This window comes from Macaca thibetana, chromosome 4 (genome assembly GCF_024542745.1).
Source record: "Macaca thibetana thibetana isolate TM-01 chromosome 4, ASM2454274v1, whole genome shotgun sequence".
Taxonomy (NCBI): Eukaryota; Metazoa; Chordata; class Mammalia; order Primates; family Cercopithecidae; genus Macaca; species Macaca thibetana.
Window position 1 is genome coordinate 73,228,795 of NC_065581.1, and position 21,607 is coordinate 73,250,401.

At 38.6% G+C, this 21,607-nt stretch overlaps 3 protein-coding genes across 5 annotated transcripts in view; all 3 read right to left on the reverse strand.

Moving 5' to 3' along the window:
* COL12A1 (collagen type XII alpha 1 chain) overlaps positions 1-21,607 on the reverse strand; it is a 1,021,934-nt gene that overhangs the window by 897,915 nt on the left and 102,412 nt on the right. The window lies entirely within an intron of this gene.
* Positions 1-21,607, reverse strand: part of LOC126952142 (cytochrome c oxidase subunit 7A2, mitochondrial) — a 1,153,643-nt gene that overhangs the window by 737,361 nt on the left and 394,675 nt on the right. The gene's annotated exons all lie outside the window — the stretch shown is intronic.
* The window catches only part of IMPG1 (interphotoreceptor matrix proteoglycan 1), a 146,106-nt gene that overhangs the window by 58,507 nt on the left and 65,992 nt on the right, over positions 1-21,607 (reverse strand). For both annotated transcript variants that reach the window (XM_050786503.1, XM_050786502.1), the window contains 3 exons: positions 21,058-21,305; positions 19,640-19,716; positions 18,676-18,754 (listed from right to left, as the gene is read on the reverse strand). In XM_050786503.1, the coding sequence (XP_050642460.1) occupies positions 18,676-18,754; positions 19,640-19,716; positions 21,058-21,305 (404 nt within the window). The remainder of the gene's footprint in view (positions 1-18,675; positions 18,755-19,639; positions 19,717-21,057; positions 21,306-21,607) is intronic.

Genomic DNA, 21,607 nt, shown 5'->3' on the forward strand with positions numbered 1-21,607 from the left:
TTCATAATATAGGGGGGTGGGATAGTTAATATTGTCAACTTGACTGGATTGAAGGACACAAAGTATTGTTCCTGGGTGTGTCTGTGAGGATGTTCCCAAAGGAGATTAAGATTAACATTTTAGTCAGTGGGCTGGGAAAGGCAGACCCACACTCAATCGGGGTGGGCACCATCCAAAAACTGTCAGGGTGGCGAGGATAAAGCAGGCAGAAGAAGGTGGGAGAGGCTGACTTGCTGAGTCTTCTAGCCTTCCTCTTTCTCCTGTACTGGGTGCTTCCCACCTTTGAACATCAGACTCCAAGTTCTTCAGGTTTTGGATTCTTGGATTTACACCAGTGGCTCTCAGGCCTTTGGCCACAGACTGAAGGCTGCACTGTTGGCTTCCCTATTTTGAGGTTTGGAGACTCGGACTGGATTCCTTGCTCCTCAACTTGTCGATGGCCTGTCGTGGGACTTCACCTTGTGATCATGTGAGCCAATTCTCCTTAATAAACTCCCTTTCATATATGCATATGTCCTATTAGTTCTGTCCCTCTAGAGAACCCTGTGAGTGTGTTGGAAATGCAAATTTGCTCCGACCCCAGACCTACTAAGTCAGTAAGACTGAAGGTGAGGCCCAGTAGTCAGTGTTTTAAGAAGCCTTTAGTGGGATTCTGATTCATGGAAGAGTTTGAGAACACTGGTAGAGGAAAGGTTCCACAATTTGTCATGGGGAAATTTAGTGACGAAGCACTGCGATGAAGCACTGGTCCTGATCTGCCCCTGTGGAGGATATAATACAGCATTTTCCTTCTGCCCTCAAGCCTCTTACATCCTAATGATCCACAGGTGTCTCTTCATTATAGCTAGTCTGCTGGTAAAGTCTTAGGTCAAGAAGAACCGCACAAACATTCTATGCTTAATACCAAAATCTAGTAAAATCCATAAAGAGGAAATGCTGCTTTAGAGTTAATTTAATTAAAGGGAAGAAAATTCAACTTTAGTCAGTAGCTTTGAACTCTGATGAGTGAAAAATCTATAATGTGATCACACTGAAGTTTCTTTAGAGGCATTCTTCCATTTGACATTTAAAATGCATTTTATATCAGGGAGTGTCATTTGGGAAAAATAAATGACTTTTTCTGCTGTGTAGCTGAAGAACTTGTTAAAAAGCAAATACATGTGAAAAATCATGTTTGAATTTCCAGGTGTTGTCAGTCTGAGCTGGTCAACATCTTTCTTTGCTTAGATCTTAATGGAATATAAATCCGTCATAAAAAAAGAACTGGTAAGATAGTCTTTAGTGCTTTTGCCAAGTTACAGTAATAGAAGATATTTGTATTTCAGTCACTTAAAATAATTGCTTCCTGCCTCAAAGCATTCTGTAAGTTGGTTCTGTAAATACATGTTTTGAAGATGTTACTACAGCACATCACATTCTATCAGCTAGAGGGAATTGTTGAGTGCAAAGAAGGAAAGAATGCAAGAGACTAATTCTAAATTTCTGTTTTTTAAAGATAGTTTAGAAGCATCAACTTTTTGGGGGACACTTTAGTAGTTCCAGAAGGAGCTATTTCAAACTCAAATTTCTAAATGTTACTCATCCTCAAGTGATTTATAAAAGGTACTTGAGCTGCCTTTAGTGCATTACATGCCTGATTAATTTCACACCCTTGGTATTGACAATTGTATTTAAAATATGATATTTCTTCCACTTTTATTTTACAGAAGATTTCGAGAAATTTTCAGGATTAAGGAAAACAAACTGAATTTGAAGAAATCATAGCCTAATCATATATTAACATTAAGCCATTAAAAATTCAGCTTTATATGATATATTGTAGGATGAAGGTGGTGGTGGGGGAAGAATTTATAGCATTCTGCAAAGCCTGAATGCTAAGGTCATGTGAACGTTAAGAAGAAAATCTGAATAATTCAGGCAACAGACTGTAATTTACCATCTGAATTAAGAAAATATATTCCACTTTGGGAGGCCAAGGCGGGTGGATCACAAGGTCAGGAGATCAAGACCAGCCTGGCCAGCATAGTGAAACCCTGTCTCTACTAAAAATGCAAAAATTAGCCTGGCATGGTGGCATGCGCCTGTAATCCCAGCTACTCAGGAGGCTGAGGTAGGAGAATTGCTTGACCCAGGAGGCAGAGGTTGCAGTGAGCTGAGATAGTGCCACTGCACTCCAGCCTGGGTGACAGAGCGAGACTCTGTCTCAAAAAAAATTTTTATATATATATTCAAACAACTCTCCTCACCTGCAACAAAGAATGCCCAAATAATGACTATTTTTCTGAGCAAATCACCTCTTTTTACTTTTAATGTAATATTTTAACTATGGTTTGAAGAGAAAATGTTACATTGAGGAGGTTCACATTTTGTAGCTATGATTCTGCATTAACCATAGCACTTTATATAGTCTCCACTGTCACCAAAAGAAAGGGTGAGGAACACCCTCATCTTTAAAATCCAGTGACATCATCATTATCATTGACATCCACTCATCTGCTATTATCCATCCCTCCATCCATTTAGTCAGTCATCCATTCATCTAGAGAATGTCCCTGGGGCAGAGGAAAACAAGGAAATGGATAAGAGTTAGTGTAAAAAGAAAGAGTGAAATTGCTGCAATTCAAGGGCAGCTAAAACGGATAACCACATCAAGAAGATGTCAGCACTAAATGAGAACTACCTTAAATGATCATGCTGTTTAGTATTTTATTGAAACCGATAGATTTGGGTGCACAAGGAGATATATCCCTGGTGCACCCAAATCTATCAGTTTCAATAAAATGCTAAGCAGTATAATGAATAAGCAATCCTATAGCAACTTTAGAATTAATATATAGGGAGAGAGCCTTCTATTTTAATTAAGTGCAGCTAATAAAGGGACAGTTTTGAAGTACAATGACATGTGTGTTTGTGCTATAGTAATCAAAATAGCATGGTACTGGCATAAAAACAGACATACAGACCAGTGGAATAGAATAGAGCATCCAGAAATAAAATGCACACATTTAAGGCCAATTGATTTTTGATAAGGTTGCCAAGAACACAGAATGGGGAAAGGACAGTCTCTTCAATAAACGGTTTTGGGACAACTGGCTATCCACCTGCAGAAGAATGAAATTAGACCCTCATCTCACACCATATACAAAAATCAACTCAAAATGGATTAAAGACTTAAATATAAAACCTGAAACTCTAAATCTACCAGAAGAACACAAGGGAAAAAATCTCCATGACATTGGTCTGGGCAATGATTTTTTGGATACAACTCTAAAAGCACAGGCAGCAAAAGTGAAAATAGACAAACAGGATCACATCAAACTAAAAACCTTTAGCACAGCAAAGGAAACAGAGTGAAGAGAAACCTAAGAAATGGGAGAAAATATTTTTAAACCATACATCTGATAGGCAATTAATATTTAAAATATATAAGAAACTGAAACAACTCAATGGCAAAAAAACAAATAACCTGACTAAAAAATGGGCAAAGCACACAAACAGTTACTGCTCAAAAGAAGACACACGAATGGCCAACAGGTATATGAAGAACTGCTCAACGTCGTTAATCATCAGGGAAATGCAAATTAAAACCACAACAATATATCACCTCATACCTCTTAGAATGGCTATTATCAAAAAGGCAAAGGATAAAAAGTGCTGGTGAGATGAGGAGAAAAGGGAACATTTGCACATTGTTCTAGGGAATTTAAATTAGTGTAACCATTAAGTAAAGCAGTATGGACGTTCCTCAAAACATTAAAAATAGAGCTACTCTGTTATTCAGCAATCCCACTAGTGAGTATATATACAAAGCAAATACAATCAATATTTTGAAAAGATACTTGCACTCCCATGTTCTTTTCAGCATCATTAATAAAAGCCAAGATATGGGATCAAGCTAAGTGTCCACTAACAAGTGGATGGATAAACAAAATTGTCCACACAATGAAAAACTATTCAGTCTTAAAAAAGAAGAAAATGCTGTCACTTGTAACAACATGGATGAGCTTGAAGGACATGATGTTAAGGGAAATAAGCCAGGCACAGAAAGACAAATACCATATGATCTCACTTACACTGTATGAGGAATTTTTAAAAAGTTGAATTCCTACAAGTAGAGAGTGTTCTTACTACAAATAAATGATAAGTATGCAAAATAATGCATATGCTAATTAGCTTGATTTAGGTATTACAGAATGTGTACATATTTCAAAATATCATGTTTGATATAGTTTGGATATTTATCCCCTCCAAATCTTATGTTGAAATGTAAATCCCCAGTGTTGGAGTTGGGGCCTGGTGAAGGTGTTTGGATTGCGGGGGCAGACCCTTCATGAATGGCTTAGTGCCATCCCCTTGGCTATGATTGAGTTCTTGCTCTGGTAGTTCGTGTGAGATCTAGTTGTTTAAAAGAGCATGGCACCTTCCCCTACCCTTGCTCCCACTCTTGCGATGTGACATGCTTGTTCCCACCTCACCTTCCACCATGATTACAAGCTTCCTGAGACTCTCACCAGAAGCCAAGCCGATGTTGGTGCCGTGTTTGTACAGCCTGCAGAACAATGAGCCAATTTAATCTCTTTTCTTTATAAATCACCCAACTTCAGGTATTTCTTTATAGTAATGCAAGAACAGCCTAATGCAATGTTACACACAATAAATATATACAATTTTGTCATTTAAATATAAACAAATAAAGATAAATTCATTTTTTTGTAAACAATAGTTTGAGCCATTTGAAATTCCTGATATTTGTGATTTTGGCCCAGAATACGGTAACCTCATGTCTGAAGTGGTTTTGTTTTTCTGATTAGATTCTGAATGATATGGATCAACCAAGGAAGAGAACCTTCCCACCAAAAAGGGACTTTAAAACGCTGGCCCTGGAAGACAGGATGCAGTAGGCAGAGAACCAGGGTGTCCCTTGTATGGTTAAAGAGGCAGAGAGAGGCAGAACTGCCTGGCTAGGGAATATACACAGGTAGCCAGCATTTTCCGGGTGGGGCCAGATCAGAGATCATAACTTTAAACAGATTGGCTGAGTCATTACGGAAGAAAAAAAAAAGAAGCCAATTGCAGAATCCTGCTAAAAAGTATTTATATTTCAATTAATACATGAAAAAAAGTAATAAATTTCTGATCTAAGAGAATGCTTTAGTGATACAAAACAAATCCTTTTCTTATCCTCATAAATACTCTATGTATATTGCTTCTGTTGTTTTATGGACTATTTCAATCCTACTATTCCATTATCTGGCTCCAGACTGGACAAAGCTTGGAGAGCAGTTCCTTTATAGGACCCGGTTTTGGCGAGACTTTGTTCTGTTTGTGCTGAGCCATACTGAATCCTGAGGCAAAAGGGAAAATGTGCACCTCTTTATGCACTTATCAAAATATTCTCTCATATTTTGAACCAAAAAGAAAAAGTTAATAAAAGTGCTAATGTGTTAATAAAAGAAAACATAACAATATATGAAGTCTCACGTTGCCTCATCTGTTGGTGCCCATGTCAACCCTTATAAATCCACCTGAAGAGGGATGAAAGGGCCTCACAGGCCAGGAACCATGGGCAGATTGGAAATGACTGCTCCTGTCACAAAATAGTACAATAAAACAAACAACAGCCAATCCTTATTTACAATTTTGACATGTGTTCATCATGGTAAATGATAAGCTATGTACCATGGTTTTTTTTTTGGTACTTTGGTACTTTAATTTTTTGAAATATTACATTTACATAATATCTTGATTCCTGAGGTTTTGGCTCCCTTTAAATGTTGCACCTGACACTAGTGCCTCACTCGCTGCACTCTAATCCCAGCCCTACTTGGGCGGTGCGTGTTACTCACATGGTGCATTGAGATTAGGTGAAGAGGAATAAGAAAGAGTCAGCCAAGTCTTCGTAGGAATTCATGAAAAAAGATTCTAAGGAATTGAAAAAAAAAATCCCAGTATGGACTGAAGATCTTAATAATTATTACAATAAAGATTGAGGGGAGAAAAACAAGTCCATCAAATCATGGGCAAATTGGCTTTGAATTGGTGGAGGACACTGAAGGCTCAGATCTGGAAGAGGATCTGCAGAAAGATACTTTATTGCTGAGCATGAATTTGTGAGAAAAATTTGAAATTGGGAAAATGGCCGTAGAGGAGAATGATGCAGGTAATATAACTCGTCCTTATCAAGCAAAGTGGTTATCAATAATGAAGGCTGAAATATATCATTACTGGAATATTGCCATAAACTGCATCAAGTGTCAAATTGGATCTCTTGCCCAGCCTGCATAGGAGGAAGCAGAATATGTTAACTATGAGGAGAAAAAATGAGATTCCCTAGGGGAGAAATGAAATGAGAAATACATTAGTTTGCATGTGAAGGCTGCAAACTTAAAAGCAAAAAGAAAACAAATAAAACAGGCAGTCAAACCAACAAAACCTCAGATGATTCTAATGAAACAGGAGAATTTTGTACCTTTCATATATAATGAAACAATGTATCAAATTGCACCATAAATGAGACTTTTAACTTATAATTACATCTCAGGAAAGTTTTCTCACAATCAGTTTTTTCTTTTGTTTTTAGCCAGGAATGAAGGGCACTCACAGTTGAGTCATGCCGAGCAGCAGGTTCTATTTTCCATATTGAATAGGGCAGTTAAGTCCTAGGTATTGCAATACTAGTTACCTGTGTTTCTTTGGTGAGGCCTAAATTCCTCTTTCCCTAAGAAGGAAAAAAACTCCCTGGGAGGGGTGTTCAGCGAAAAGATTCACCTGAGCTGAAATTCAGCCAAGGCCTCCTATGACTCTTCATCCTCTGTCATTGCCCCCAGGAAGATGGGAAGGATCGTTGAACTTCAGTCTGACACTCAAGTCTTGTTATTTAAGTGTTCTCACTTTTATTTCTATGGGATACTACTGAAAATATTCAGCTCCTTAGAGCAATGTGGAAATCATGAGTGAAACTTACAAGAAAGCTAGCAGATTACAGGTACACAGCACAATAGCAGTCTGGCTTTGTCCGGCTTGAAAGATGAACCCTCTTCCCTTAACTAGTTCTGCTTGCCTCCTTTCCCTGAACTAGCAGGTCCTCTTTCCCACCTCAGGTTCTTCATGAAACATTACTCGTTTAAATCGGTTCTCCCAGGGAAATGCCCAAGTTGCAGTTCCAGTTTCCTTTCCAGGAAGCCACTGTGTCCCCAGCATTGATGGTTGTGTCTTCCATGGATGTCTCGCTCAGTACCGATCACTACTGGTCTACCTCCAAGGTCTTAAGCCTTGCTCAGCCCTCTTCTGTCACATCCAATGATTGAAACAAAGATTTCCCACCATTAAAAGGCCCTTTTAGCTATTTCAGTTTTGTTCTATCTCACTTTTCCTTCCTCTGGTCTTCTTTCTCCTTACCACTGCCAGTTCTCTCAGCTGTAACGTTTCTGGCATTTTTTTTTTCCTTTTTAGAAACAAGGTCTCATGCTGTTGCCCAGGCTGGAGTGCAATGGCACAATCATAGCTCACTGCATTCCTGCCTCAGCCCCCCAAGTAGTAATTACAGACATGTGCCGCTGTGCCTGGCTAATTTTTGTTTCTCAAATACTGTAAAGCATCATGTACAACTACGTTTATTTAAATTTAACACACATAAGATGCTTAAAACAAAAAGGGAGGCACATAATTTGCTTAGTACCCTTGAGATACTCTGGCCTTCCAAGTTGAAGAAATTTACTAAAAGATCATTCAAAAATGTCCCAGATATAAAGTCTGACAAAATTATTGCAAACTCTCATAAAAAGCCCTTAAATCAATGACAAACTTGCTATCCCATAGAGTGAAGATTGGTTTGGAGATCTAAAGAGATATATTTTCTTAAACTCTAAGCATATGCAGATCTTGGTTGGGCATGGTGGCTCACACCTGTAATCCCAGCACTTTGGGAGGCTGAGGTGGGCAGATCACTTGAGGTCAGGAGCTTGAGACCAGCCTGGCCAACATGGTGAAACCCTGTCTTTACAAAAAATACAAAAATGAGCTGGGTGTGGTGGTGTGTGCCTGTAATCCCAGCTACTAAGGAGGCTGAGGCAGGAGAATCTTTTGAACCCATGAGGTGGAGGCTGTAGTGACCTGAGATTGCGCCACTGCACTCCAGTGTGGGTGTCACAGCGAGATTTGGTCTCAAAAAAAATAAAATAAAATCAAAATAAAATAAAATAAAATAAAATAAACATATGTAGATCTTGTGTTCTTAGCACACACCCAAAACAGGTAACTATGTGAAGAGAAACAATGTTAATTAGCTTGACTGTAGTAATAAGTTTACTATATATGTATATTAATGCATTATGTTGTTACCTTAAATATATATGATTTATGAAATAAACCAAAAAACAATAAACATATGGTCATTCAAAGCAAAGAAACAAACTTACAAATACAAATAGACGTATTCATTTACTTCTCTGAAAATGCTTTCATTTGTTTCATCCCTATCAATGAGGTTTGGCGAGTTTTGGAAATGCTGACTTTGGATGATATTTAGTAAGCATATTATTAAAATTCTGTGGATTAGCACTTGTTCCAGCATTTCAAATAGCATAAAGCTCCTGCTCAAACACATTGTCTGGCAAGGATTTTACTTAACCTGGCAATACAGAGAATGGGCCAACTAGCAAAGAAGAGTTATTTTTCTATCTCATTCAGTGCCATGGAAAAAAAATAGAGGAAGAAGCTGAAAATCCTCTTATCGTTTGGTTTATTCAATAGTCAAAATGTTAAATTCCCTTTGAGATTAATGGGACCTATTTAAAGATGGAAATCTCATTTTCCCAGGCCGGCAGTGGTGGTTCATGTCTATAATCCCCACATTTTGGGAGGCTGAGGCAGGAGGATTGCTTGAGTCCAGGAGTTTGGGAGCAGCCTGAGCAACATTAGGAGACCCCACCTCTACACACACACACACACACACACACACACACACACACACAATCTCATTCCTGCCTTTTACATATTTAAGGTCAGATGGATGATGTGACCTGTCACTTTGAGCAGAAGTGCATAACAATTCCAGAAGGTTGCTCAGTTGGCTGTGTAGACTCCCCTCCCATAAACTGACAACTGCACGCAACTTGGAATCTACTGACACCTTCACAAATGCTGTTTCATTTTCTTAAAATATAAAAACTGAAGGAGATTATTCATAGGAGTGTCTATCCATGCCCCCCAATCCATTACATATATTCTTTTTATTTCTACCTTAGGACTTCGAAGATGTCATTTCCCTCAATGCAAGAACTACTTCTTTGATTAAAATGTTGATCACATTGCATACCTGTACTAAGGCAATTCCCTGCAATGGAACCCAAGGTGACATTCCTTCCTCATAGTCTCACAGGTGGCTTTGTCTGTGCTTGGTTATTCTCTGGCCTCAAACCATTAACATGAAGGGTGCTTCTCACTTTCTGTAAAAATGGGCGGCCAGGCATGGTGGCTCACGCCTGTAATCCCAGCACTTTGGGAGGCCGAGGTGGGCAGATCATGAGGTCAGGAGATCGAGACTATCCTGGTAACACGGTGAAACCCCATTTCTACTAAAAATACAAAAAGTTATCTGGGCATGGTGGCACGTGCCTGCAGTCCCAGCTACTCAAGAAGCTGAGGCAGGAGAATCGCTTGAACCCGGGAGGCAGAGGTTGCAGTGAGCCAAGATTGCACCATTGCACTCCAGCCTGGGTGACAGAGCAAGACTCTATCTCGAAAAAAAAAAAAAAGAAAGGCAAAAGAGGCAGACACACCTGACTTCCCACCCTAACTGTGATGTTACCTCATTTGAGTCCAGATAAGGGAATATGATACAGAAACCTTTGTAGCTATGAAAACACCATGTCTTGATCACTTGAGAAGTGATTAGTGGGAGAATAGAAAATTGTGGAACTGGTTAGATGCCACTTTGACCACCTAACCTACGCCAGCCCCTTCTGAACAACTTTCTCTCTATTCTCGTTCCATTATTGAGTACATATTTCCTATCCTCTCTTCTGCTACGAGCTCCTTCCAGTTCCTCAGGAATGGACACCCACTACCATTAACGACAAACACGTCTTCTATATTATAATTAAGTGCATCCTGTCAAGCAAACCACTTTCTCTTTGCACCAGATGGATTGTTGAATTGTGACTTGATTTTGTCTGTTCTAGTTCTGTCTTTGCATCTATGGTGCTGACATAACATATAAGGCTCCTTGTTTTTTTCCAACTATGCTGAGCTCATTCGAGACATACTGTGATGATTAATTTGATGTGTCAACTTGGCTAGGCCACAGTACCCAGATATTATTGTAGATGTTTCTGTGAAGGTATTTTAAAAGATGAGATTAACATTTAAATCAGTGGACTCTGACTAAAGCAGATTACCCTACATAATGTGAGTGGGCCTCATCCAATTAGCTAAAGGCCTCGATAGGAAAAAGACTGATGTCTGCAGAGGAAAAGGGAATTCTGCCAGCAGATGGCCTTCGGACCATCGACTGCAACAAGAACTGCATCAAAGTGCAACTTTCCCTGGTTTTCCAGCCTGTCACCTAGCTTGCAGATTTTGAACTTGCCAGCCTCCACAAGAATATGAGTCAACTCCTTAAATAAACCTCCCTCCCCCCGCCCCATTGTGTTCCATTAGATTTTCAACTCCAGCATGAAAAGAAATTTGGTGTCTCATGTATAACATAGATGACTATGGGGGTGTTTCATTTCATGGTGATCCAGACTCTTTGACCTATCCTTCGCCATCCACCATTATCCAAAGTAGTCCCGAATTTATTTTACTTTTTAAATAAAATATCTCTTGTATCATCTTCCTTCCTTCTGCATCCATGCTCCCAAAGCTTCACACCAAATACAGAACAAAATCCTCCACTTCCCTACTTTTCACCCACCAAGCTGTGGGCAGACAAACTTTCCCTAAGCCCCATTTTCATTACTCCCCTCATTTTCTGAAAACCCAGAACAAACTCCTTTTTCTGACTTTTAAAGTCCTGCTTGATACATATCCTTCCCTACTTATTTCTCAGCATTCTTCCCTGAAACTCCAATCTCTACAGCTTTGCTTATGAAACTTATTATACTTGGAAGGTCATCTCCTCTCTCTTCACGAAAGTCCTTTATACCCTTCTCGACCCAAGTAAAGCTCCATGAGTGCTTTCTTTGATATCTCTGCTTCTCATGTTTTTCTTCTCTTCTGAACTAAAATAATTATGTACCTCTGTTTAGTCTATGTAAAGTTTAAGTAGTATTTATATTTTATACATAACATCTTACATTGTTCACTATTTCATATGTGTAGGTCTTGAATAAAGGAAGTAGATGGGAAGTGCACTGCGGTCTCTTGTGAACTTAATCTTCCTTTCAGAGCCAGACTTTGTGCTTGTTGAACAAAGAATAGTGAATGTTGAAGTTCTGGTGTTTTTAATTAGTTATTAACAACTATTAGTTGTTGACAGTTCTCAATATGACGTTTCAATTTACCCCCAAATTTAGGCCTTGGAAACATCTAAGACATATGTAAGGGGCATTGTTATTTAAATTGGGATTGCATCTTTGACAGCTGTCATAAAGAATACCATAGATCAGATGACTCAAACAATGGACGTTTCTTTCTCACAACTCGGGAGGCCATGAAGTCCAAGATCAAGGCACCAGCAAAACCAGTGCCTAGAGAGATCACTCTTCTTAGTTTGTAGGCAGCTGTCCTCTAGTTGTATCCCCACATGGCAGAAAGGGAGAGAGAGAAAGGGAGACAGAGGGAGAGAAAGGAAGAGACAGGAGAGAGAGAGAGAGAGAAAGGGAGAGAGAAATCATCCCTCTTTTGTCTCTTCTTATAAGGGCTTGGCCCTCATGACCTGATTACCTCCCAAAGGCTCTTACCTTTGACCTAATTACCTTCCAAATACCATCAGAGTGAGGATTTAGGTCTTTCTTCCTTAAGCCTTCAGTAACCTTTCTCAAAAAAGTTCTTAATTTTCCACATATGATAACTGAGTGATATATTTTTAAGATTTAAGATTTTTGTGAAAATAGTCACAATTGCTTAATTTTGAAAAGCATTTAAAAGTTTATTCAAGCAGGGCTGTTCTCTTTGTCATTAGAGCTGTTTACTACTGAGGGATGATCAGGGAATAGTGCTCAATAGGTTTATCCTAATTGTTTCAGTGCTAGCGAGTGTGAAAGGAAACAGAACCAAGCCAGCTTCCAGGTAGTCTGTTGAGGGGCTGCAGAGCTCTGTGGCATGGTGCAAGCCTCTACTCCTGGCCTGAGCTGCTGTGTGCTGGTTTTCTCTCTGTTCACTTTAATGTTGGAAAGAGATTAAACAGATCACTACTCTTCATAAAAATTGGACTGTGACTTGGAAAAGGAGTTGGGAGCAGCCTGGAAAAAGGGTGGTCACGAAGAGGGCTTTCAGAGAATGAGGGCTTAACAGCATGATGCAACAGGGAATGACCAAGGTAGCACTGGCTAGGGAGAAGTTTCTAGCAAAGGATGTGACTGACATGTCAAGACAGGACAGCTATGTAATAACTTGAGGTTGGTGACTGGGTGGTGCTGCACTATGGCTTCCTCCTGTCCTTATCAACTCAACTCACAATAAAGTTGATCTACTCATAGAAATATCTACCTCCAGAATGAAGAGGGGGTGAAAGAAGGAAACAGATTCAGGAAGGGAGATGGAATAATATCAGTTCACTAGAGGGCAGAAAGTCAAAACAATTTTCTTGGCAATTGCCAACATTTGAGGCAGGGTACTGAATTTCCCAAACTGAAATATTGAAGGATGTATTAAGTCACCTGACATTTCTAGGCTAAATCTAGAAGTACCAAATTTGAGAGTTGAAAGAACTTCATTTTACTTTTCATCTTTTCCTGGGCATTGTAAAGATTGTATCTAGGGATGGGGTGCAATTGGAAGTTTTGTTGAATGGCCATTCTTTCTTTTCTTTGGATGACATTTTTCTTGTAGACGACTCAGAATAATTTTTATAAACAATATACTCCTGTTAAGAAAAGCTTGCTCCCTGGTAGGAAAGAACAGGCAAAAATATTGACCACTGTTGCCTAAACTCAGTTCAGCTGAGTTGTTCTTACAACTCTTTTCAAGTCTTACTATTATCCTTTCATCCTAAAGTGGAGCAATTTAAATAACATCTTTGCCAAGCCTTCCTGATTGAGTCCGGAAGTGTCCATTTTTGCGCTAGGAGAAAGGCTTATTGCAAATTTCTTTCCCTGCATACCTACATGTAATCAATGTGGTAGTTGGTACATCACCTGAGGTGGAGCTGATTAAAGTTCTTCAGCACTCTCATTTTGATGAAAGTGTTTACCAATAAGGGACATTGCCCTACACGTGAGGCTGGAACTACGTGGGTACCAGCACAGGGAAGGCACGTATCCTCCAGGCATTTCCTGTCTGAGATGATAGTACTGACAGGCCCAATAAGGTCGACAGCAGTTACAAATAGTTATGAAACTGCAATTATATGCCAGCCACTGAGCTTAGCACAGGAATTTTAAAAAAAGGAATAAGAGCATATCTTTTTACTTCAGGAATTCAGTCTTGGAGGGATTCCAGACATGCATAGCAATAGTTTCAATTCTGTACGGTAAATGTTTGATGGAGGTCTAGATGACTTTTTGCTGTGGAATCAGGGAACAGATGGTAATTATAAATCCTTTTCAGGGAGCGGTTGGGGAAAACTTCACAGAGAAGGTAGCACGTTAGCTGAAACTAAAATATGAGTTGGAGGTCATCAAGCTGGAAGAATGGAAGAGTATTATAGGCACAAGAAAAAGTAACTGTGTAAAAGCACAAGAGCATGACAATGAATGACAAATTTTGGCAATGGTGAGTGGTGTGACCAGAAATGATAGCCAAATACTGCTTCTAGAACATTGATTTGGCTCTAAGTTTTTTACTGGACAGATTAAAAAGAGAACTAGATTATTCCAATAAACTCTGACTTTCATGGAGATATTGTAATACAAATTCATTCATTCACTGCTTTAATTAATTTAACATATATTAATTTTTAATATAGCATCTGGCTGGACACTGCCAATATAGGAATGAATAGAGACAGATGACTGTCCCTGACCACATGGAACATTAGCAACTTGGTTTTATATTGAGTTCATTCAGTTTAGCTCATGTCACGGATTCCTTTTGACAGAGTCAAAGGCTGAGGTGAGATAAAGAAAAGTTGGAAGTGTGTTAATTTCAACGTATTACCTAGATGGGCAATAAAAGACAAAACAATGCCCAATAGTACAGTAGCTCTGCTTAAAGCTTGCTTCTTCACTTAAAATACTGCAATTTATTAAGAGACTGGTTTCTACTGTAAATGGAATGTGTTGCAAGTGAAAAAGTCTGTAATTTGGGAGGGAGGACACTAAAGAACTTCTCTCCTGATAGACCAGATGATCATTCTAATGAGCTAAAAGAGAAATGTATTGTCGCCTACACACATCTAAACCAAACCAAACCACAAAAAATTTTTTACCCTGTGAATTGATACTATTTTTGAACAAGTTGGATACATGTTGTGTGAAGGACAGAATATCAAGTTTCTCCTATATGTGGCTGACTCATTTTTATGAAATAGGAGTGATCTTTTTGAGACAAAGTCTCGCTCTGTCACCCAGGCTGGAGTGCAGTGGTGCGATCTTGGTTCACTGAAACCTCTGCCTCCCGATTCAAGCAATTCTCCTGCCTCAGTCTTCTGAATAGCTGAGATTACAGGCATGCAGTACTACACCTGACTTATTTTTGTATTTTTAGTAGAGACAGGGTTTCACCACGTTGGCCAGGCTGGTCTCGAATTCCTGACCTCAAGGGATCTGCCTGCCTCATCCTCCCAAAGTGCTGGGATTACAGGCATGAGCTGCTGCGCCCAGCCGATGGGAGTGATCTTAACAGATAACTGGCTCTACAGAAAAGAATGGCTTGGGATCAGCTACTATAAAAAACAGTAACAATAGAAGACCCCACAATTCTATACAACATACCAATTCTTTTAGTGTCCTAGATGCATATTTTGCAAATACTTTATCTCAGAATTAACTACTAAGTTAAACTGCTGAAGCTGAAAGATTTCTTTGAGTGCTTTACTGAGATTTTAATGGCCTGGTGGGTGTTTGGTGACACTAACCTCAAAAATTTTCCAGGCTAAAATTATCTCACTGATACTGTGGTGCAGGATTTTGGAGCCCTAATTTTCATTTTACCTGTACTTGGGAAAAAGCCAGAATTGTTTTATGAGGGAGGGAAGCCTTGTTCTTGTCCAGAGTGCCCCTCCACTTCTTTTTTTGTTTGTTTGTTTTCTATTTTCCATGTATAACTGTCTTTTTATCAGCAATGCTTCCCAGTTAGGGTTTCCAATTTTCATTAAGATATGTCATTTCTACTCCCATTTGGGCTGATTATGAAAGCATATGGATCTGCTCTTGTCAATATGGAATATTTGCACTCTAGATCGAGGTCAGCAAATATAACTCTTCTTGCTCAATACAAATCAAAAGCTCAATTATGAGATATAATTTTTACTTATAGAGCATTGACTGAAGGTTAGACAGAACAGCTATTCCTCTAAATAATGCAAAATCAATTCTTGAATTAAGGCAGACTGTCAGCACCTAGTGCCTCCTGGAAGTTCTGTAATGAACTGGGCTTTGGCATTCATTGAACATGTCTGGGTGTCCTTAAAGGAAACACTTGACACTGGTTTTACACAGTAGGAAGGTTCACGTGGACAGGACATGGTGCACTATAACCCAGACTGTCCTTATGAGAATTCATCAGATACATTTTTCTCCTAAGCAATTACCATGCTGTATGCATGCAGATCTATATTAGGTGACTGATTATATTTTCCTCTTTACACAGCCTGTTAAGAAGCTCAAATCATGAACCACCTAAAGCAAACCTACAGAACTCTATGATGTTTATTTTGTATATGATTTTTCCTACAGTTATCTTATTTTAATAAATGATGTGAAACTTATAACACATAAAATTAACTATTTTAAGGTAAATGATTCAGTGGCATTTGGTACATTCACAATGTTGTGTGATCACCACATCAATCTAGTTCCCAAACACCTCCATTTCACTAAAGGAGTAATCTTTGTTTTATTTTCTCTTCCATTTTTCTTTCCATTCTTTAAAATAAAATCAATACAAAATCTTTTTGTATTGATCCATGTCTGTAAATCACTATAAATCTTCTTTAAATGATGTAGGATTTTAATAAGCAAAATTTAAAAAATTTAATAATAAGCCACACTGCAGGATATGGAGGAGTAGTAGGCAGGGTATATGAGAAGAACCAAGAAGGAGTCACTTCATGGAAGCCCAGATGTAGGAGTTTCAAGAGCGGAGTGGTTAACAAGAGTCACGTGCCAGAAATGTCAAATAAAAAGAAGATGGAAATGAGACTGCTAAATCGATCAATTAGGAAGTCATCTGTGACTTTTGTGAAAGTTACATCCCTGCTTTGTGTGGTTAGAGGTGAAACCCTGTGGTGATTAGGAGGCGACATAATAGAGACTCAGAAGCCTAGATAATTTAGAAAAATTGACAGAGTAGTGAAATAGAGAAGAGGCTGTGGTTTGAGGGCAAAGCAAGTTTGAGGTTATACTGTTTGCAAAGGATGGAGCTACTTAAGCCAAATATAGTATAATAGATGTAGAAAACTTGAATAATGATCCTGGCTGTGCCGCAAGCTATGATATGACCTTGAACAAGGCACTTCATATTTCTAGCCTTGGTTTTCTCATTTGTGAAACACCGAAGCTTAACCAAATCATCTCTAAGATTTCTTCCAGTTTTAGTGTTCTATGGTATATTCATGAGTAAAAGAAATGTATAAATAAAATGGAAACAGTAAAGCAATTTGAAAATAAGATAATGCTTTCATCATATACTATTATTTTTATTAATCTAGCTGAAATGCTAATCTTATAAGGAAGTTTTATGATAGAATGAAAGAAAAGTATTCAGTGAGTTCCTAAGATCAATCATTTCACGAAAAGTTTTGTTTTGTTTTGTCCAACCAACTCTTAAAATAATTTGGATGCCCAAATAGTGGTTGATGTGGATTGTGGTTAATTATAAATGGCTTAAATTCTTCGATATTTCTCCCATCAAGAGAGAAGGTCTATGTCCCCTCCCTTTGAATCTAGAAGGGCTCTACAGCTGCCTAGCAATTAGAATGTGATGAAATGATGCTATTTTTAGGCCCTTACGATATTAGAACACTGACACTCTGAACTCAGCTACCATTCTGTGGCGAAACCCAAGCAACCCTGTGGAGAGACAAGAAATGAGGCCCCCAGCCAACAGCTCTGGGTGAGCACTGATTTGCCAGCCAGTGAGTGAACCATTTTGGAAATGGATCTTCAACACCAGTTGAGATATTCCAGCTGACACAACATGGAGCAGAGAAAAGCTGTCCCTGCTGATCCCTGCCCAAATTTCAGATTTATTGGCAAAATAAATGATTATTGGTTTAGGCCACTAACTTTAGGGACGGTTTGTAATGCAGCAATAAATAACAGTGTCAAGAAGTTAACATTTATTCACCAATAATCATGTAAATGAAATCCAATTTGTATAAGTAATTCTGCTATCAGGCCATATATGTATTCCCTTGCATTCTGTAAAATGGCATAATAATTGCACAGTGTTTATGAGGGAAATGCAGTTAAGGTAGTTCACTCAAAACTTGTAGAATTTTGTGGAGACCTCTAACTAAAACAATAATAATCTTATTAAATATACCAGTCATAGCAAATCTCCAATGGCATTTGCATTTATCATCACAGTACATTCTTATCAGCCTTGTATCCTAGGGCTTGTGTTTTTTACTTGTACTTTTACCACAGAGCTCTATAGAATGGAAATAATAGGAGTTCTTGGAGCCACTAAGTCAGCTACTTTTTGCACTAAAAAAAGGCTCTCTGCAAGATTTTTGGTCGTTTTCTTCCCTAATGTCTTCACATGTTGCTAAATATTTCTCTTTAACTGTGAAAAAGTTTGATACTATTGCCTCAAAATTAACCTTCTTGGAGATTCAAAAGTGAATCACCAAGACTTCAGTGTTTACTGATATTCTTTCTTACTTACAGACGTGCTAATTTACGCTAAAGAAACACATGTTACTACATGTGTACAGTCTGTACATACTACAGACTGTATCCACGGTCAGCATGTAAGAGGCACAGGAATACATATAGTGATTGTAAAGGCCCAGTCCACTGTTGACATGGCCGCTTGTCATGGACTTGGGCCTTAGGACCTACCTTGTCCTCATGGACTCTCAGTTTCCAAGCCCAGAGGAGATTGTTGTTCTGAGTGAGCAGCAGTTGGTGCTGTTTTGCTTTCAGCCTCCTTCACCAGTTCATTAGAAAAGGGCTGCCAGTGCTGGCTGTGGGACTGGGAACTAGAGCTGAAGGGATGATGCTGTGAATGTCCTCCTCTGCAGAAAGGGTAGTTCAATGGACTGCTTTTCTGTTGGAAATGCTGGTGGCAGTGAACCTTTTCCTCGGTTGAGGATGGCTTTGTCACTGGTCTTTGAGGCCAGTATCAAATGGGATTCATCAAAGAGTATGTTGTCATCTAACATAGACTTTGTGAGAAGAAACTTACCAGGTAGACCATGCTCTGCTCCGTCCACTATCTCAAGCTGGGGTTCAACAAGAGGAAGTTCTGGACTCAAAGTAGCATCCTGACGAATGAATTTTGCAAGACAGATGTTGAGAAGGATGTATATGTATATAAGAAGGGCTATACCCATATTTTAAAATTTTCTTTTAAATTTAAGCAAACTATTTTGTAGTTGACTTGAATCTACTATGGAGGAAGGTTCTGATATAGAAATATGTTCTAAAAGGGTAATATCCGTTGATACAGTGGTAAAATAAGATCTATTGCTTCTTGGATAACTGAATCTGCCTGAATAGACTTAACTAATAGCTAAGATACTTTGATTTATGTCAATCATGTTATGAATTATTTCATTTTAGGAGGGAATAAAGCTTAATCCAGCACTTCTATTTATGAGCACACCAGTGACAACTTCTGGCATAAATTAAGTAAACATAGGTTTAAATTAAATACAAAAATTATTACTAAATTTGTTATTTACTTTTAAAGACATTAATTTGCATTTATCAAACCCCTTAAATAAATACATAGGTAAATCCTTAAGACATGACATAAAAACAAATTTATAAAGTATGATCATGTTTATACATATTTCTGAAAGTCAAAGTTAAATAATATGTTCTGCTTTAATTATTCTTTTCAGTTCATGAAAATATGTTTGTTTCATTAAAAACAGAGGCCATCCTGATTCTAATTGAAACAAAAATCTAACTAAATTGAAGGAAACTTTGAACTTTGAGATATTTGAAATGCAAGTTGTATTATATTTTATTAATACAGATACTGAAAGTGGGTTAAGCAAGTGCTGCTTGTAAAAAACAGAAAAGAATATAATTAGCATTGCAAAGGGGATTTTGCTCTGTTCAGTTCCTAAGCTGATTTGTTCTTTGATGGAAGGTTTTGAGACTTTGTTCCTATTTAAAGAACAAAAGGACAACAAACTCACCTCTGTTATATCAGCAAAAGATGTGGGCAGCTCTGATTGGGTATCAGGACCAAAGGCTGGCAGTGATCCAGCAATTTCTGTGGGTAAAAAAATCACAAGATTTGAGTGTATCTTTCCTTTTTCTTTTGAGGTTGGGGCAATAAAACAGTCCAGGTTGCAACATGCAGAATAACCAATCCTTAAGGAGTAGTATGACAAATCATTAAGAAACCAGAGGCATAGAAAAAAAGGTCATTAATCTGAATGATATATTGAAGGACAGATGCAAAGGGTGCATCTTGCATGTTTATGTGATAAGAATAGTTATTAAGGTGGATTTTTAGGGTGTTCAGTTTTATTCTATAGATTTGGACCAAGCAGGCTGACTATCTAGACCATTGGGGATAAAAATATGACTAAGCTGATAATAAACAAAATTATTAGAATAAATACTGGAACCAATGATAATTTGTGGCAAACTTTCAGCCTAAAGCCTGATTCTCAGAACGCCACAGAGGGCTCAAAAGAGAGAAGCCCCGAGTATCAGGTTGTCTCTGAGAAGCTTCTGAAGTTGACGTTTTCTTGCCTGTGAATTTCCCTGGCCCTTCGTCTTGTCCTAAGAGACCTTTATGAGATTTTCTAGTGTTAAGAGTGCCTATCTTAGGCAGAAAACAGAACTGGCAGAAAATGACAGTTTCGTGCCATGTTGTGCTAAATGGCATTTCCAGTGTCCATTTACTTTGCCATTTACTGAACCTACTGAGGACTTCCCTCTGAGGATCTTGAGTGTGCCTGATGATCTTGTTGACTTCTTTAGATCCACTCTCCCCTCCTCTCCCTGCCACTTGCTGCCCCAGAAGGTTGAATAATATTGGCTATATCAATGGTTCCTTGTGCTCTGTCTTTGGCATGGCTTACAACATTAGGCAACACTTCAAGTCTGGAGATAGTAATGAGGCTTGCTGCTTCTAGCCCCAGGGAGCTCTCCTAATTCTTTGTGTACCGGCAAACCTTTACAAATGGTCCCTTTATTAAACTCTCCTCAAATTATACTAATTTGAATGTGCCATCTGTTTCTTGCTGAGATCTGACCAATTGACTAGATGAGAGAATCTGTTTAGATCGTGCCAGGGTAACAGAACTGTCTGTGGGTTCTTTTCTCTGCCTTGGTTGCACTGGCTGTCTACAGTTGACTTGGAACTGAACTGAAACCCTTGGATTCTCCTAGAACTGCCCTTGGTAAGAAGTGGGTACCAAAGACATCAAATGAGACACAGGAAGGAGTGAGAAAAGCTAGAAATGACACCATACATGTTCCTGTCACAGTAATGATTGACTTTAGAAGACCCAAGTTAAAATGACAGTTTCCATGAGACATTCACATTCTTAGTCTCTGTCAAAATGAGAATAAACTCAGAACTAAGCAATCACTAACTGACCATCAGTGAACTGAATTGTCCCCACATCCAAAGATTGCTCTTCCTCTAGTGCTTTGCTGATCAGCCTTTTGAGGTCTGCAGCTGTGAGATAGATTTCTGGTTGCTTGTCCTCCTCCATGGTTCCATGATAGACTTCCTCACTTTCAATTTTGTTGGAATCAAAAGACGGGAGGTCACTTGCAGGGCTTTTTGCTTCTGCACTGTGTCTCTTAAAGATAGCTGTAAGTTGCATCTCTGTGGAGCTTGAGCTGTGGATAGCAGAAGACACATTCCCCACCCAAAGCCGTTGTTACATGCCTTGTAAAGAGAGCCACTAGATTGCTACAAAGCTTCAGGATAGCTTCCACCTCTTTCCTGATGGGCTCTGAGAGAATATCCCACTTTAAAACATTTCAACATTTATCAGAAACTTAAAATATGAAAAAAGAACAAACATATATTTTGGTTCTAAAATAGAATGGCAGGAGGGAGTTCAGTCCACCACAAAGAAGGATTACTAACTGAATCAAGTGACTATAGATTTTTACTTCAGGTTTTTGTTTGTTTGTTT